The sequence below is a fragment of the Erythrolamprus reginae genome, chromosome 1 (assembly GCF_031021105.1).
Source record: "Erythrolamprus reginae isolate rEryReg1 chromosome 1, rEryReg1.hap1, whole genome shotgun sequence".
NCBI classification, from domain to species: Eukaryota; Metazoa; Chordata; class Lepidosauria; order Squamata; family Dipsadidae; genus Erythrolamprus; species Erythrolamprus reginae.
Window position 1 is genome coordinate 144,282,619 of NC_091950.1, and position 18,252 is coordinate 144,300,870.

At 37.1% G+C, this 18,252-nt stretch overlaps 2 protein-coding genes across 4 annotated transcripts; both read left to right on the forward strand.

Moving 5' to 3' along the window:
- Nucleotides 1–1,046: 1,046 nt before the first annotated feature.
- On the forward strand, nt 1,047–7,283 carry LOC139167091 (olfactory receptor 5AR1-like). Its single transcript, XM_070751546.1, has 5 exons — nt 1,047–1,971; nt 2,219–2,375; nt 5,536–5,595; nt 5,972–6,095; nt 7,167–7,283. Exons 1-5 carry the CDS (start codon nt 1,053–1,055, stop codon nt 7,281–7,283), a joined length of 1,377 nt encoding a protein of 458 aa, XP_070607647.1. The 5' UTR covers nt 1,047–1,052.
- Nucleotides 7,284–10,632: 3,349 nt separating this feature from the next.
- On the forward strand, nt 10,633–13,062 carry LOC139159175 (olfactory receptor 5AR1-like). 3 transcript variants are annotated; one of them, XM_070736537.1, is made up of 2 exons: nt 10,639–11,538; nt 13,048–13,062. In XM_070736537.1, the coding sequence occupies exons 1-2, from the start codon at nt 10,639–10,641 to the stop codon at nt 13,060–13,062; spliced, it is 915 nt and encodes a 304-aa protein (XP_070592638.1). The 3 variants fall into 3 exon arrangements, with proteins under 3 accessions (XP_070592645.1, XP_070592638.1, XP_070592631.1); XM_070736530.1 differs by lacking the exon at nt 13,048–13,062 and adding an exon at nt 12,644–12,671 and having other exon boundaries at nt 10,639–11,540; XM_070736544.1 differs by lacking the exon at nt 13,048–13,062 and having other exon boundaries at nt 10,633–11,598.
- Nucleotides 13,063–18,252: the final 5,190 nt, after the last annotated feature.

Genomic DNA, 18,252 nt, shown 5'->3' on the forward strand with positions numbered 1-18,252 from the left:
AAAAGTTTCAAATTCAGTCCAGTTAAAAAATAAAAGATTCAAAAATTTAAACCATCAAGGTAAAATTCATTGAAAAAGTTTAATCCATTTGCCACGATTCCTTCTGAATTAGTCCACTTAAAAATTTATCAAATCTTGGATAAGTTCCTAAAAATTCATTCATTTCAATCATTTTCATTTTATCTTATAAAATATAGGTAATTTATGTTAGGGTTTTCAATCCACATGTTTAAGAATTTAAAGTCCAGAATCAATATATAATAATTAAAATATAAAATCGTCTCTCTTTTTTTTCCCAAAACAAACAATCTAACAAAAGAAAGTAGGTCCGGGCGTGTCTTAATCTCGTGGAAGGATTTCACTCTGAGTAACAAACTTTTTCACTTTTCCCTTTTAAGTTCAAGATCTTGACTTTTAAGGTATTGATTACCGAAATATTACCTCATATGTGCTTTTATCGTCTTCTTTTCTGATGATCTGCTTCTTATAGACTTCTGTTCTATTTTCTTAACTTCCTCCGTAGACCGATCGCTATGGCCGCATCCCTGTCGATGCTGGGGCGTGGTTCTCCATGGTACAGCTGCAGGGCTTTCCCTACCCTTCGGGGCAGTGGTGATCTGCCCCTAGGGACCTGGGAGACCCCCTGTTCTGTGCCGAGCCCTCTGGGCTCAAGCAAAGCACAAAACGCACCCTATAACAAGGAAAAGGGAGAAACAAAGATGGAGCAATGTCTTTGTCCTCCCGGCATGATCGAAGCATCACCCAGAAGTCCTACCTTACCTCATTCCTAAGAGATCTCTAAAGGGCATGCATAAGCACACCATCATGCTTACCATTCCTGTCCTACTGTCCTATTGTCGAAATTTACCTATATCTACTTTGCTTTTGTTTATGTTTATACCATACCTGTTATCTTGTACACGTTCTGACAAATTAAAAAGAAAAAATGAATAAATTAAAATAAATATTCTTTTTCTTTTTCCTAACAAGGGATTAGCAAGACATTTCAAGATCAGCAAATCACCCGAACCAATCTATCTACTCAGGAAATCATGGACAAGAGGAATGGTTCTACCTTTTCTGAATTCATACTTCAGGGATTGACAGATAATCCCAATATGCAACTTGTTCTTTTTACAGTCATCCTATTTGTTTATGTCATTACTGTATTAGGGAATCTGGGAATGATTATCTTGATTTGCACTAAAACCCAACTTCACAAACCCATGTATTATTTCCTTGGCAATCTCTCCTTTGTTGATCTCTGCTGTTCCTCAACCATTGCTCCTAAAATGCTAATTGACTTATTAAGTGAAAGTAAAAGGATTTCCTACAGTGGTTGTGTTACACAGCTCTTTGTATTTGATATCCTTGCAGATGCAGAATGCCTTTTGTTGGCTGTGATGGCCTATGACAGATATGTGGCCATCTGCAATCCACTTCTCTACCCAACTGTAATGTCCAAAAAAGCCTGCCAGAAAATTGTCTCCATTGTGTACTTTACAGTCCTGTTAGATTCAATGATACAAACGTCCGGTACATTCCAGTTATCTTTTTGTAGTTCCAACATTATCAATCACTTTTTCTGCGATGAGCCTCCACTTCTAATACTTTCCTGTTCCGACACATATATTACTGAGGTTGTGCTATTTGCTATTGTTGGCTTTGGTGAAGCCAGCAGCATTGGAATGATTCTTGTATCCTATGTTTACATTTTGGCTACAATCTTGAGAATGCGCTCCGCTGAGGGCAGGTACAAAGCATTTTCCACCTGTGCTTCTCACTTGACAGCTGTTGGGATATACCATGGGACAATACTCTTCATGTACTTCCGACCAAATTCTAGTTACTCCATGGACCAAGACAAATGGGCCTCTATGTTCTACACAATTATGATCCCCATGCTCAATCCTTTGATCTACAGCCTGAGGAACAAGGAGGTTAAAGATGCTGTGCCCAAATCTCTTAGCCATATATGGATTAAGGTTGAGGGGGGGATAGCTTTTAAGTGTGACCGTTTGAGGGAGGGTACATACAGAAGATCTATCTAGAAAGCATGGAAAAACCATATTGGGGATATGTGAATTTTAAAAGGACATGACCCTAGACAAATTTAATAAGCAATATTACTCTGCACCACTCTGGAAGGAGTTGGAAACCTCAGTGGAAAAAAGAATATACATTGTGTTCTCTTGTTTTTTTCAACTGAATATACATGGAATTGCACAATCTTCTGAGTATTATCTCAATAAAAAAAAACATATGCAATTTAAATATAATATAGTACACCAATGGAAGTCTCCACTTCTGCCAAAGACCACTATTTCACTATGTAATCAGAGAAACCTGGCACTTCCAACTGGTTCAATATGCATGTAGGTAGTAGAAAAATAAGAGAGACAATTGGACAGGAGGTGGAAGGCACAATGGTGCACTTATGCAAGCCCCTTACTGACCTCTTAGGAATCTGGAGAGGTCAACCATGGATAATCTAAGGGTAAAATATTGGGGGTTGGGGGATGACACTACAAAGTCAGATAATGAGTCTTTATTCCCTAACCAAGATTTTCATCCATTTAGAAAAGGGTAGTTTGACAGCATTCTATCAGAAAAAAAGGATTCCAGGCATAAATCAAAATCATTTATTGTAGATAGCACAGAATCAAAACACATTTATAACTATGGGCTTTAGAAATCAAAAGACTGGAAACATATATAATATTATATTATAACATTCCACATCTGTAAATTAAATACTGTTGTTGGTTCTGAATTTGTCAAGTCATAAGCATTCAGTAAGGAATAAACTGAGTATTTCAGATATTTTTATTTAGTCATAATTACGCAAGCTGCTAGGCTTAGCTGGCCAATGTCTCCTAGCATATGGGTAGGGTGGGAGTTCTGGACACCCACAGTTCTAAAGGAAGGCGAATTCTCAGTTTTTTTTTTATTCAGAGACTTTTCAAAAAAGAAGGGAAAAAAAGGTGTATTAGCACAAGGTCAACCAGAAGGTATGCATATCCAGTATGAAGAGGCCAATGTTCACACAGGATCAAAGAAATATTTTTTAAATGTATTTATGTACAGAAGCAGAAGAGGACACCTTTGGGCTTCATACCAAGGGGAGGGGAGTTGTTTAATTATTATTTCCTGAAAGAAACCAAAATAAGATAATTATAGATTGGTATATAATAGTCACACATGTAGAAAAAGCAAAACCATTCCATAATATCGAAATCTATTTGTTTGTTTGTTTGTTTGTTTGTTTGTTTGTTTGTTTGTTTGTTTGTTTGTTTGTTTGTTCGTTCGTTCGTTCATTCATTTATTGGATTTGTATGCCGCCCCTCTCCGAGGACCCGGGCGGCTCACAACATATATAAAAACATAGTAGTACATCTAATCCGATTAATATAATTAAAAAAACCTAAAAACCTTATCATTCACTCCATAAAACACACTAAGAAACACTTGTTGGTCAGAGGGAAAGGTCTAAAGACCCCAGGCCTGGTGACAAAGATGAGTCTTTAAACTCTTTTGGAAGGCAAGGAATGTGGGGGCAATGTGAATTCTACTTCATTCTCATATAAATTGCCACAAAGAGGAGAGAGTGAACTTATTTTCCATGGCACCAGTGGACAGGGCAAGAAAAAACGGGTAGAAAATAATCAAGGAAAGAAGCAACCTAGAATTAAGGAGAACCTCGTAACAGTGAGGACAATTAGCCAGTAGAACAACTTGCCTTTAGAAGTTGTAGGTGCTCATCACTGGAGGTTTTTAAGAAAAGACTGGTGTTGGGTCTCTTGTGCTTGAGCAAGGGGTTGGACTAGAAGATCTCCAAAGTCCATTCCAGCTCTATTCTGATTGAAGTTGGCTACGACTTGGTGTGTTTTTACTGTGCTAATAAGTTTTACTTACCTCCAGACCTTTGTCTAGATGTCAGGGTTCCAAGTAACATACCCACAGCAAACAAAACTCTGAGGCAGGCAGATTCCTCAAAGAATAATTTTGTTGGATATGCCAATGCTTCTGATTTGATAGCTTTCCAGATTTTCCATTGAACAATAGTCTTCATGTCTAACTATTATCCTAAACACCAAAAGTCAAGACAAGAAACCATGGATGAAAAGTAACCAAGGAGAGAAGCAATTTAGAACTAGGGAGAAATTCTATGTTCTATATGTTCATGTACTCCAGTCCACTTCCAGCTATTCAATGAACCAAGACAAAGGAGCTTCTGTTTTACATGCTCATGATCCCCATGATTAATCTCTGATGTGCAGTCTAAAGAAGGAGGTGAAAAATGAGAACTTTGCCAGATTAAATTATGTTCAATTACTATAGATACACTCTGTAAATTACTAAGGAGAGTACAAGCTTGCTCTCATACTGCCTACCAGACATTCCAAGTTCCACTGTCTCTTTCCTCTCTGTGAAAGTTCCTTCCTTCCTGGAACTCTTGATTATATTTCACCACATCATGTCATACTTAAATACCATGTTTTTCAGAGTATAAAATGCACCGGAGTATAAGACACACCTAGATTTTAGAGGTGAAAACAAGGGGGGAAAGTATTCTGAACTAAATGGTGTAGTAATACTTTTTACAACCATGTACACTTTTTACAAACTTCAAACCTGACAGCTTTAAGATTTCTGGACTTCAACTTCCAGAATTCCTCCTCCAGTCATGCTAGATGGGGTAATTAAAAGACAAAATTACACCCATTTTTTTCCCATAAAAATGGGATGGGCAAAGCATCTGGGAAGCATGCAGAGAAATCCTGGGACTGGGGGAAGACAAAAATGCCCCCATTTTTGTGAAAAATGTGCAAAACAAATGGCCCATGCAAAAACTTGGGCATTTTTTGCTGCTTCCCCCCAACACCCAGAAGCTCTCTGCAGGTTTTCCAGACTCTTTGTCCACCCCATTTTGGCAAAAAACAGGCCTATTTTTCACAAAAATTGTGTTAGTTTTCTATGAAATTTATGTTTTTAAGTATTCTTCTTCACTTCACCTAGAGAGTATTATCATAGCAGAATTGTGCAACACAATGTATATTGGGCACATAAATACACTGACTCCAGTATAAGCTTATGATTGTCATAGGGGTCAAATAAGCAATGAGGGGGGGGGGGGAAATATTAATAAAAATCTTAAGGATACAAGCAACAAGGTACAGTCATACAGTCATAAGTGGGAGGAAATGGGTGATAGGAATTATGAGAATAAACTAGTAATAATAGTAGTGAGGACTTAGTAAATAGTTTGAAAGTGTTGAGGGAATTATTTGTTTAGCAGAGTGATGGTGTTCAGGAAAAAACTGTTCTTGTGTCTAGTTGTCTTAGTGTGCAGTGCTCTGTAGCGATGTTTTGAGGGAAGGAGTTGAAACAGTTTATGTCCAGGATCCGAGGGGTCAGCCCTCTTTTTGACTCATTCAGTATACAGGTCCTCAATGGAAGGCAGGTTGGCAGCAATTGTTTTTTCTGCAGTTCTGATTATCCTCTGAATTCCATGTCTGTCTTTTTGGGTTGCAGAACCAAACCAGACAATTACAGAGGTGTAGATGACAGACTCAATGATTCTGGTGTAGAACTGTATCAGCAACTCCTTGGACAGTTTGAGCTTCCTGAGTTGGCACAGAAAGAACATTCTTTGTTTTGCTTTTTTAATGATGTCATTGATGTTAGGTGACCATTTTAGGTCTTCAGATATGATAGAACCTAGAAATTTGAAGGTCTCTACTGTTGATATTGTGTTATCTAGTATTGTGAGAGGTAGTAGGATGGAAGGTTAGACTGACAAGATTCTGTCAGCAAATTTAAAAAATGAATTTTGATTGGATTGTTCGATGTCGTTCTGGATCTCAAAATTGCTGAGCTGTGGATTGGGACTCAAGGTGTTATTTACTTAATGAGTCTCCAATTAAACCTATTGCAACAAAGAACTAAAAACACAACCACTTATTTCAAGGATCTGGGGTATTGAAGTACATAAGAGACAATATCCCAAGCGATATGAAAAGACATTTAAGATCTCTATCCCTATTTACTTGGATATTTTGAAAATATCAAAGAAGCCACTGACCCAATTCCAGGTATGTTTGCTAATTCACAAAAAGATTTATACTAATGTTGGGTTTACTCTTTACAAGCAACATGTTTATATTAATCCATGTGGAAAATGTTATTGAGAAATTTCTAAACCATAATTAAATCAGAGACTATCTTAGTTTTAGAGTTTCAATGGATTGATAATATTTTGTACTTTTCATATATTAAAGACTTCTTAAGCGTTGATTCCAGATGGATCATTTTGCTGTAAGAAAAGTAAAATTTAATTGGTTGCAAAGATCGCTTCAACAGAGTCCTATGATGTAGAGATAGTCTCAAAAAATAAGAATTCATACAAATCAATATCTGATAATTTCTGACTAGTATCAAAAATATTATTTTCACAAGACTGGCTCACCCTCATCTTAAGGAACACTTTGTTGAAAGTCTGATCTAAGCATTACTAAATTTAATTTAATAGAATTAAATAGAATATTTCTAATTTGAGGCCTGTTAAAATTTATACAACAATAAGACATAGCCTATATATAAAATTAGTAGTCTCTACCAAAGAATGGCAGGAAATTCCATCTTATCTATGGGGTGAATTGTCCAAGAGATTTTCCAATTGAAGACCCACCTCCAGGGCTTCATTCCATCCAGTCACCATCTAAACTCCACCATGAGAAATGTGGAGGTTCTTTGTGGAGAAGAAAACTCATATTTATGACAGGCAGGATGTATTTTGAGGGAATATTACACCTACAATATCAATTTTGCTATCTGTTTTTATAAGTGTGATTTACTTACTCCTTGGAAAGAGTATAAGATTTTATTTTCCTCCAATATGATTTATTAGGATGTCTAAGGACTTCTTCTTGACAACCATCAGTCAGATCATGGTTTTCACTCTGCTTCTTAGAGGAGGTGTAGTGAGGTTCTGAATTTAGAATTTAATCTCAGTATTTGAACTTTAACCAAATTGACAGAGAGGGATTGATTGATCCTACAGTTTCAAGACTTCATACATTAAACAAATAATCTTGAAAAGGCATCAGGAATAGATTTGATATAGAGAGCCTTTGGTTATCCTGATGGATGATTTTTACCAGCAGAAACATCAGAAGAAACATCACCTACTTCTTTCAAAGGCTTATTACATTGATGATGATGATGAAGAGATGGTGAATATTTGGAGGCATCACTTTGCAAAAGTTGCACTCTTGCCTTAAAGATCTCTCTAGAAATGATATTGGCATATGTTGACTCATATTTCAAGTTGATATCATTGATATATTGGTCTAAAATTATTTATTTGTGTATTTGTTTATATTCTGCTTTTTATTTTTTTACCATTAACTCAAAGATATCCAACTCCTTCCTCCTATTTTCCCCATAACAACCACTCTGTGAGTTGAGTTGGGCTGAGAAAGAAAGAATGAGTGATCCCTGATTAATAATATCTCTACCTCCTATATTATTTGGCTCCACATAAAAAGAGGTTTGGCTATGAACACAGGAAAGAGACACTCTAGACACAGAAAAATGGGGAATGTGAAGGAAAAATTGAGTAAAAGCAAAGGTGTGCTTTTTTTTCACCATGAAAAGACATGAAATTCCATGTTGATAGAATGTTGAAACTTGAGAGCCATGGAAACCAAGAAATAAATGGTGTGGGAATTTCATGTACTATGCTACTGCCAACTTACTGTCTATTCTCCAAAAGGAAATGTTTGGATAAAAAAAACTGAAATAGGAAATCTACAATATAATGCAAAATTTCCAAACAGATGGAATTATGGCTGTTAGCAGTTATAAATTTGTTAAAATTTGACACATGCATTTATAGCAACGTGTCTACTGTAGCAATATACTGTACTGGTATTAATCTAAATTTTCCATTTGACTGATACAGGAATAAATAAAAAGAATGCTAAATGATTGGAATACAAAGCAATATATATATGATTTGATTTTTATAAGAAAAGTTTAAACATATGAAAAAAAAATTCTTTTCTACTCTGTGTATTGATCTTACAAATTTTAGGGTTTTTTTTCTGTATTAGAAACACTTCTATTTTGAGCGGGGTAATTGTAGCCCCCATTTATGTTAAATGTATGTTTGTTTTGTGTGTCTTTTATGAAAATTAATTAATTTTTTTTAAAAAAAAACAAAATTTATATAAGAATAAGACATCGCCTATAAGCAAAATTAATAGTCTCTACCAAGGAATGGCAGGAAATTGCTTTGTACCATTGTGGTGAAAAGAGGAAGAGAAATGCTTCCTGCCATCTTGTCTATGGGGTGAATTGTCCAAGAGATTTTTCAATTGAAGACCCACCTCCAGGACTTCAGTCCATCCAGACATCATCTAAACTCCACCATGAGAAATTTGGAGATTCTTTGTGGAGAAGAAAACTAATATTTATGACAGGCAAGATGTATTTTGAGGCAATATTACACTTAGGATATCAATTTTGCTATCTGTTTTCATAAGTGTGATTTATTTACCCCTCAGAAAGATTATAAGATTTTATCTTCCTCCAATGTGGCTTATTATGATGTCTAAGGACTTCTCCTTGACCACTATCAGTCAGATCGTTAATTCCTGGTTTTCACTCTGCCTCTTTCGAGGAGGTGTTGTGAGGTTCCGAATTAAGAATTTAATCTCAATATTTGAAATTTAACCAAACTGACAGAGAGGGATTGATTGATCCTACAGTTTCTAAACTACCGGTATATAAATTAAATTATCTTGAAGCGGCATCAGGCACAGATTTGACATACAGAGCCATTTGTTATCATGCTTTATTTATTTATTTATTTATTTATTCGTTCATTCATTCATTCATTCATTCCTTCATTCATTCATTCATTCATTCATCCATTCATTCATTCATTTATTTATTTATTTGGTTTTCTAGACCGCCCTTCTCCAGTGAACTCAGGGCGGCTTACACAAGATGGATTGTTTTCACCAGCAGAAACATCAGAATGCTGCCCATTTGGTGCATCTACCTCTATCAATGGCTTATTACATCATTGATGATGAAGAGATGTTGGTTAATATTTGGAGGCATCACTTTGCAAAAGTTGCCCTCTTGCCTTAAAGAGCTCTCTAGAAATGATATTGCCATGTATTGACTGATATTTCAAGTTGATCTCATTGAAATATTGGTCTAACATTATTTGTTTGCTTGTTCCTTTATATCCTGCTTTTTATGTTTTTACCAGTAACTCAAGCTGGCAAACATATCTAACTCCCTTCTTCCTCTTTTCCCCATAACAACAACCCTGTGAGGTGAGTTGGGCTGAGAAAGAAAGAATGAGTGCTCTCTGATTAATAATATCTCAACCTTCTATATTATTTGGCTCCAAATAAAAAGAGGTTTGGATATGAACATAGGGAAGAGACATTCTAGATACAGAATGATGGGGAATGTGGAGGGGAAAATGATATAAAAGCAAAGACGAAATGGGGAATGTGAAGGAAAAATTGTGTAAAAGCAAAGATATGGGTTTTTTTCACCATAAAAAGAAATGAAATTCCATGTTGATAGAATGTTGAGAGCCATGGAAACCAAGAACCTTTTAATGGTTGCTAAAAACTGACATTTGGAACCCAAAGAAACGAAACTGGGAAATGAATAGTGTGGGAATTTCATATACTCTGCTAATGCCAGCTGACTGTCTACTGTCCAAACGGAATGTTTGGATAAATGGAACTGTAATAGGGGACTTGCAGCCCTTCAAATGATCGCCTTTCTACAATATAATGCAAAGTTTCCAAACAGATAGAAGAGGGGGAATTATGATCACTAGCAGTTATAAATTTGCTAAAATTTGACACATACTTTTATACCAACATATCTACTGTAGCAATACAGTGTTCCCTCGATTTTCGCGGGTTCAAACTTCGCGAATAGTCTATACCACGGTTTTTCAAAAAAATTTAATTGAAAAATACTTCACGAGTTTTTTTCTATACCACGGTTTTTCCTGCCTGATGACATCATATGTCATCACCAAACTAATATTTTTTGCAAATAAATAACAAAAAAAATAATTATTGTTAATAAATAATTATGTTTATAAATATCAGGATCACTAAGTGTCTTATTCAATGGTGAGTACCAGTAATAATGGTGAGTAAATGGTTGTTAAGGGAATGGGAAATTGTAATTTAGGGGTTTAAAGTGTTAAGGGATGGCTTGTGATACTGTCCACAGCCAAAAATAGTGTATTTACTTCCGCATCTCTACTTCGCGGAAATTTGACTTTCGCGGGCGGTCTCAGAACACATCCCCCGCGAAAATCGAGGGAACACTGTATACTGGTATTAATCTGCATCCTTCACTATATTTTGCATAATAAATATTGTAGATTCCACTTAGTTAATATGCTGTATATTGAGTTAAGTAAGTAGTGTGGTCCAAATGCTCTTGAAAAAATCCAGATTCTTTTTGCATGAAGATAGGAACATGGATGAAGCTCTGAGTAATATAATTTTCTTTTTCCTAACAAGGGATCAGAAAGACATTTGGGATCATCAAATCACCCAAACCAATTCATCTATTCAGGAAATCATGGATAAAGGAAATGATTCTGCCTTTTCTGAATTCATACTTCAGGGTTTCACAGACAATCCCAAAATGCAACTTGTTCTTTTTATTGTCTTCTTCTTGGTTTATGACATCACTGTCTTAGGGAACCTGGGGATGATTCTGTTGATTGCCACTAAACCCCAACTACACAAACCCATGTATTACTTCCTGTGCAACCTCTCCTTTGTTGATCTCTGCTGTGCCTCAACCATTGCTCCTAAAATACTTGTTGACTTATTAAGTGAAAGTAAAAGAATTTCCTACAGTGGCTGTGTTATGCAACTCTTTGTATTTGATATCCTTGCAGATGCAGAATGCCTTTTGTTGGCTGTGATGGCCTATGATAGATATGTGGCCATTTGCAATCCACTCCTCTACCCAACTGTAATGTCCAAAAAAGCCTGCCAGCAAATGATCACTATTGCATACTTTACAGGCCTGCTAGATTCTATTATACAAATTTCCTGTACATTCCGACTATCTTTCTGTCGCTCCAATGTTATCAATCACTTCTTCTGTGATCAGCCTCCACTTCTAATGCTCTCCTGTTCTGATACATATATTAGTGAGATTGTGATATTTACCTTTGTTGTTTTTGTTGAAGCAAGCAGCATTGGAATTATTCTTCTATCCTATGTTTACATTTTGGCTACAATCTTGAGAATGCGCTCTGCAGAGGGCAGGCACAAAGCATTTTCCACCTGTGCTTCTCACCTGACAGCTGTTGGGATATACCATGGGACAATGCTCTTCATGTACTCTCGGCCCAGCTCCAGCTATTCCATGGACCAAGACAAATGGGCCTCTATGTTCTACACGGTTGTCATCCCCATGCTCAATCCTTTGATCTACAGCCTTAGGAACAAGGAGGTTAAAGATGCTGTGTCAAAATCTCTTGGCCATATATGGGTTTGGAAAAGGAGAATCTTTGTCTTTCAATGACTGGAAAGGGTGGTCATTTGGGGTACAGGGGTGGTGGGAATACATACAGAAGATCTATCTTGAAGGCATGGAAAAACCAGATTGGGGATATGTAAGTTTTTAAAGGGTATGGCCCTAGAAAATTTAATAGACAACTTAATAATAATCTCTACCATTTAAAATATATATATAAATTGAGGAGGGGAATCATACATTTTGTTTTCTTGTTTTTTAATATCAATAAAATCTCAATAAAAGTTATGTTATTTAAATATAATTTACCAATCCAAGTCTCCGCTTCTGCCAAAGGCCACCATTTCATTCATCAGAGAAACTTGGCACTTTCAACTGGTTCACTCCTCTAGTTCCTTCCCACAATCTTCAGCCATAGTAGTTTAACAGCAGTCCATTAACAAAATACTGGTTTAACAGCAGTCCATTAATAAAAAGGTTCCTAGCAGTCTTAAATCAAAATAATCTATGTGAGAAAGCACAAAATCTTTAGAAATCCCAAGACTGGAAGCATGCATGTATGTTTGGCTTTATAATAAGGGTTTTTTTAGTTGTTTTAGTATTGGATTGTTACATGCTGTTTTTTATCACTGTTGTTAGCCACCCCGAGTCTACGGAGAGGGGTGGCATACAAATCCAATAAATAAATAAAATAAATAAATGTACAATATACGATTTCAAATATTAAAATTAAAGGCTGTTTTTGATTGTACATTATATTTGTGTGTGGGGGGGGGTTAATTTAGTCATAATGCTTGGCTGCATAGCTAGAGGTATAACAAGCAGGAAGAGGGAGATTATGATCCCGCTATATAGAGTGCTGGTGAGACCACATTTGGAATACTGTATTCAGTTCTGGAGAGCTCACCTACAAAAAGATATTGACAAAATTGAATGGATCCAAAGACGGGCTACAAGAATGGTGGAAGGTGTTAAGCATAAAACGTATCAGGAAAGACTTAATGAACTCAATCTGTATAGTCTGGAGGACAGAAGGAAAAGGGGGGACATGATCGAAACATTTAAATATATTAAAGGGTTAAATAAGGTCCAGGAGGGAAGTGTTTTTAATAGGAAAGTGAACACAAGAACAAGGGGACACAATCTGAAGTTAGTTGGGGGAAAGATCAAAAGCAACATGAGAAAATATTATTTTACTAAAAGAGTAGTAGATCCTTGGAACAAACTTCAAGCAGACGTGGTAGATAAATCCACAGTAACTGAATTTAAACATGCCTGGGATAAACATATATCCATCCTTAGATAAAATACAGAAAATAGTATAAGGGCAGACTAGATGGACCATGAGGTCTTTTTCTGCCATCAGACTTCTATGTTTCTATGTTTCATAATTAAAAATATCTAACTTGAAGATTTTTTTCTTTATGGCAAAGAGACTACATGTTCAAATAGTCTTGTTCTATCCAGGATAATATTGGTTATGATGTAGGCTGACAGTGGAGAAAGCTGTGAGCAAAAGAATTGTTCTCTTGTATTGAACATGATTCCTTTATCAGCTTCTATTTAACTATAATGGGAAAGTGTAGACATTTGATTTTTTGATGTTTTTACCATGATTTGCATGTAGTTGCTGCTTAACCTTCTTTACATTCTATTGCTCAAACTATTTCTGATCTCTTCATTATTTTCATTCAGCCCTTACCATATCTTCTTTTCTTCACTTTTAATCAAAAACAAGTTTTAACTGATAGTCATGAAAAATATTCTTATTTTTCTCAGTATACTCAGTTCAACAGAAGTGGAATTTGAAATAAAAGTGTGGTATTATGCAACACCCATAGACTTTTCATACTATACCTGCTATACACAGGTATGCGGTACCACACAATTAGGATACTACGTTGCTAGAAAACTGCATTCATAGAACTGTCCATTGAGATTCTCAGTCATCTAGGTTAGTGTTTCCCAACCTTGGCAACTTGAAGATATTTGGACTTCAACTCCCAGAATTCCCCAGCCAGCATTCGGAGTTGAAGTCCAAATATCTTCAAGTTGCCAAGGTTGGGAAACACTGATCTAGGTCATAGCTATCCCAAAGGTCATTTTTCAAAAGGCAACTGGATTTTCTTGTTTTTCTTTGAGGACATGTTGATTTTCACCCAAGAAGCTTCTTCACCTCTCACTGAATGGCGTGGAATGGAAGGATTTATACTACTTGCAGACAGCTAGTCATTTGCATTCTTTTTGAGAGAACAGTTTCTTATTGGAACTGATGAAAGGACTGTGTTGTAGACTGGAGCCCTCTCTCAACAGAGGGGGAGGGATACAACATCATCTATCTCCAGTTTACAATGCAGTTCCAAGAAGGCTCCATACCCATTTGCACTATTCAGATGATCCTGAGGACACAGATAAACCTCCAGGCAGCCTTAATGACTATAAAAATGGCCAGCTGTCTGCAAGGAGTGTAAATCCTTCCATTCAGCACCATCAGTCAGAGCTGAAGGAGCTTCTTGGATGAGAAGTTAAAATGTCTTCAAAGAAGTATAATAATGTCTAGTTGCCTCTTGAAAAAGCATCTTTAGGGCACCTATAGATCATGGTTTCTGCTAATAGGTGTTGATTATTTTGTGGATCTAAAGAATGATATATAATCCCAGACTCACTTCCATTATAAAAACATACCAAGTAAAAGCTCTTCATACCCTGATTACAGTATGTCACAGAAGTGAGTACACACCCCTCACATTTTCTAAATATTTAAGTATATCTTTTCATGTAACAATACTGAAGAAATGACACTTGGCTACAATGTAAAGTATTGAGTTTACAGCTTGTGTAACAGTGTAAATGTGCTGTGCCCCCAAAATAACACAGCACACAACCATTAATGTTTAAACTGCTGGCAACAAAAGTGTGTACAATCCTAAGTGATAAAGTACAAATGGGGCCCAAAGAGTCAATATTTTGTCTTTCCACCATTATTTTCCACCACTGCCTGAACCCTCTTGGGCATACAGTGCACTGGAACTACACTGGTGGCCACTGGAGTCCTCTTCCATTCCTCAATGACAACCTCATGGAGCTGGTGGATGTTAGAGATCTTGCGTACAAACACCTTCCTTTTCAGGATACCACAGAGATGTTCAATAGGGTTTACATCTGGCTATATGATAGACCAGCCCATCACCTTTACCCTCTGCTTCTTTACCAAAGCGGTGGACATTTTGGAGGTGTGTTTGGGATTGTTATCATGTTGGAATACTGCCCTGTGGCCCAGTCTCTGAAGGGAGGGGATCGTGCTCTGCTTCAATATGTCACAGTACATGTAGACATTTATGGTTCCCTCAATGAATTGTAGTCTCCCAGTCCCACCAGCACTCATGCAGTCCAAGACCATGTCATTCCCACCATCATGCTTGACTGTAGGCAAGACACACTTGTCTTTGTACTTCTCTCCTGGTTGCCACAACACATGCTAGACATCATTTGAACCAATTAAGTTTATCTTGGTCTCATATGAACACTGGAATGGTTCCAGAAATCCATGTCCTTAGATTGCTTGTCTGCAGCAAACCAGACAAGCAGAGTTTGTGGGCTCTCTTGTGCATCATCTTTAGAAGAGGCTTATTTCTTGGATGACAGTCCTGCAGACCTATTTGATGTAGCATGCGGAGTATTGTTTGAGCACTGACAGACTGACCCCCCCCCAAAAAAACCCACACAGCTCTTCAGTTCCTGCAGCAATGCTGACAGCATGCATACGTCTATTTCCCAAAGCCAACCTCTGGATAGGACACTGAGCATGGGCACTCAACTTCTTTGTTTGATCATGGTAAGGCTTCTTCTGAGTGGAATCTGTCCTGTTAAACTGCTGTATGGTCTTGGTTCACGTGCTACAGCTCAGTTTCAGGGTCTCGGCAATCTTCTTATAACCTAGGCCATCTGTACGTAGAGCAACAGTTTGTTTTTTCAGATCCTCAGAGAGTTCATTGCCATGAGGTGCCATGTTGAATTTCCAGTGAAAAATAGGAGGGAGCGATAACACCAAATTTAACGTATCTGCTCCCACTTCACACATGATACCTTATTCCACTAATGAATCACATGACATCAGAGAGGAAAAAATGCTTCTTGGGCCCCATTTGGACATTATCACTTAGGGGTGTACTCACTTTCATTGCCACTAGTTTAGACATTTATGTTTGTGTATTGTGTTATTTTGAGGGGACAGCACATTTACACTGTTATACAAACAATAGGCTCAATACTTTATTTATTTATTTATTTGTTTGTTTGTTTGTTGATTTGTTTATTTGTTCATTTATTTGTTCATTTATTTATTTATTTATTCATTCATTCATTCATTCATTTATTTATTTTATTTGTATGCCACCCCTCTACACAGACTCGGGGCGGCTCACAACAATAATAAAACAGTATACAATAAACAAATCTAATATTTAAAAAGTATCCAAAAACATTAATTTAAAAACCATTCAATGCAAGCATACCATACATAAAACTATATAAGCCTGGGGAAAATATCTCAATTCCCCTATGCCTGATGGCAGAGGTGAATTTTAAGAAGTTTATGAAAGGCAAGGAGGGTGGGGGCAATCCTTATCTCCGGGGGGAGCTGGTTCCAGAGGGTCAGGGCCACCACAGGGAAGGCTCTTCCCCTGTGTCCCGCCAAACGATATTGTTTAGTCGACAGGACCTGGAAAAGGCCAACTCTGTGGGACCTAACCGGTTGCTGGGATTCATGCAGCAGAAGGCGGTCTCGGAGATATTCTGGTCCGATGCCATCAAGGGTTTTACTTTACTTTACATTGCAGCCAATTGTCATTCCATCAATGTTGTTACATGAAAAGATATACTTAAATATTTACAAAATGAGAGGTGGTGGACTCACTTCCATGACATACTGTATACCCACTTTGTTTCTTGATCTGGTTCTGGATCCATTGTTTGGAAAATAAATCACATATGTTTGTTGATTGTTTCCAATTCCATGTGCCAGCCCCCCATGCTCAGTTCCAATGTTTGATGTTGGACTTCAGAGCTTTAGCACCTTTGCTTTCTGGCTGTTACATCCAGGTGACCAAGCTGATTTTATGTCCTTTTTTGCAGCACTCATTAAGTGACCCACTACAATAGTTCATGTGAAGTGGGGCAAAACAAATTTAACCATTGTTCCACTGAATAGCAGGAAATTTGTGGTCCAATTGTGGTGGTGAGTTGAAAACTAGCTGTACTTGCTTACAGCTCCTATGGCAATTTTCTGCTTGAAGTATTGTAGTCCTTGTTTAGCTATTTTTCACAGCCACCATAGCGATTTAAAAATGTAACTTTGCAACCAATCCTTGCCCTTTGTGATATCTGTAAAGCTGAGGTACAGGCAATTCTTGTTTAATAATGGTAATTAGGAGTGAAATTTCTTCTAAACAATAAGGTCATAGAATGCAAAAGCAGTGCCTGCAGTCTTGGTTATTTCTATTAAGCAAGGATGCTCTATTATAACCATGACTTCTGATTTCCCCCTGGCTTCCCCACTGACTTTGCATGTGGGAAGCAGGAAGGAAATTCACAGACAGCAATCCTATGAACACGGGGGGCGCTGCGATGGCCAGACCGGTCATAAATTCCCTGGTTGCAAATTCAAAAGGACGTTATTAAGTGAGGACCACTTGCTGTATCACTAAGGGTGCAGGTTTTCTAAAAACTAGAAATAAATGACAGTTTCAGGAAAACAGATGGAAAACGTTTCATATGGCTGCAGGTACACTGCAAAGAGGTGTAAAACAGCCCAGCTGCCAAGTGCCCAAAGAACAGTCAGGTGCCTGGAGAGGGAGGAGTGACCATCAGAATTTCAAATACAGGCAAAAACTACCCCTAAAATAGGTTTCTTGTTACTTTGAATGGTATTTCAGTGACTGGTCATAAGTCAGTCATTAACAGGATCATGGAGATGTGCTATGTATACAAATAACATTAGAGCTGAATTTAATTCTACAGCCATAAAAAACACATGATTTTACTTTTTACATTAAGATTCCTCCAATTAAAACTATCACAAGAAAGTGTGAAAATGCAACCACTTATCTGCAGGATCTGGGGTATTGAAATGCAATGAGGGATATTATCCCAGCTGGATTGAAAAGACATTTAAGATCTCTGCCCCCTTTTACCAGTGTTGTAAAAGCAAAGAAGCCACTGCCTTAATTCCAGGTATGTTAACTTAGAAAAAGATTTATGTCAGTGTTAAACTTTGCCATTCTTAACCTTTTTCCTCCTAGTGTTTTTTCCTGCAGATACAGTGTATGCTTCCCCCCCCCCCCAGATCAATGGAGTGTGTTGTTCCACTTATTAGAAGAAGAACGAAGCCATAAGCTTGTGCCCAAGCCTTTCATTGTTCATTGAGCGAATTACTATCCCAAAGTCACCCAGCCAACTTTCATTCAATTTTTAGCCTGATGACTTTAACCCCTAGACCAAATAGGCTCTTCCTAGACTTTTTACCACACTGCACATTTATAGTAATAATGACTGTTCATATCTTTCATATATAATATATTTAATAGACTTTATATTCTATACCGTGTGCCACTAAAACATTCAAGAAGCAAACTGTTTCAGTTTTTTGTGTTGTGGTTTTCAAAGCATTATCGTGATCCTTCTCTACCTGAGGTCAGGCTCAGA

Bases quoted from the DNA above. Each gene is read 5' to 3' on its own strand.
- LOC139167091 (XM_070751546.1), top strand. From the start codon at position 1,053: ATGGACAAGAGGAATGGTTCTACCTTTTCTGAATTCATACTTCAGGGA. The intron at 1,972-2,218 runs ATATATGGATTA...TGAATATACATG, and splicing joins TGTGCCCAAATCTCTTAGCC to GAATTGCACAATCTTCTGAG. The intron at 2,376-5,535 runs GTAGGTAGTAGA...TTTGGGTTGCAG, and splicing joins CCAACTGGTTCAATATGCAT to AACCAAACCAGACAATTACA.
- LOC139159175 (XM_070736544.1), top strand. From the start codon at position 10,639: ATGGATAAAGGAAATGATTCTGCCTTTTCTGAATTCATACTTCAGGGT.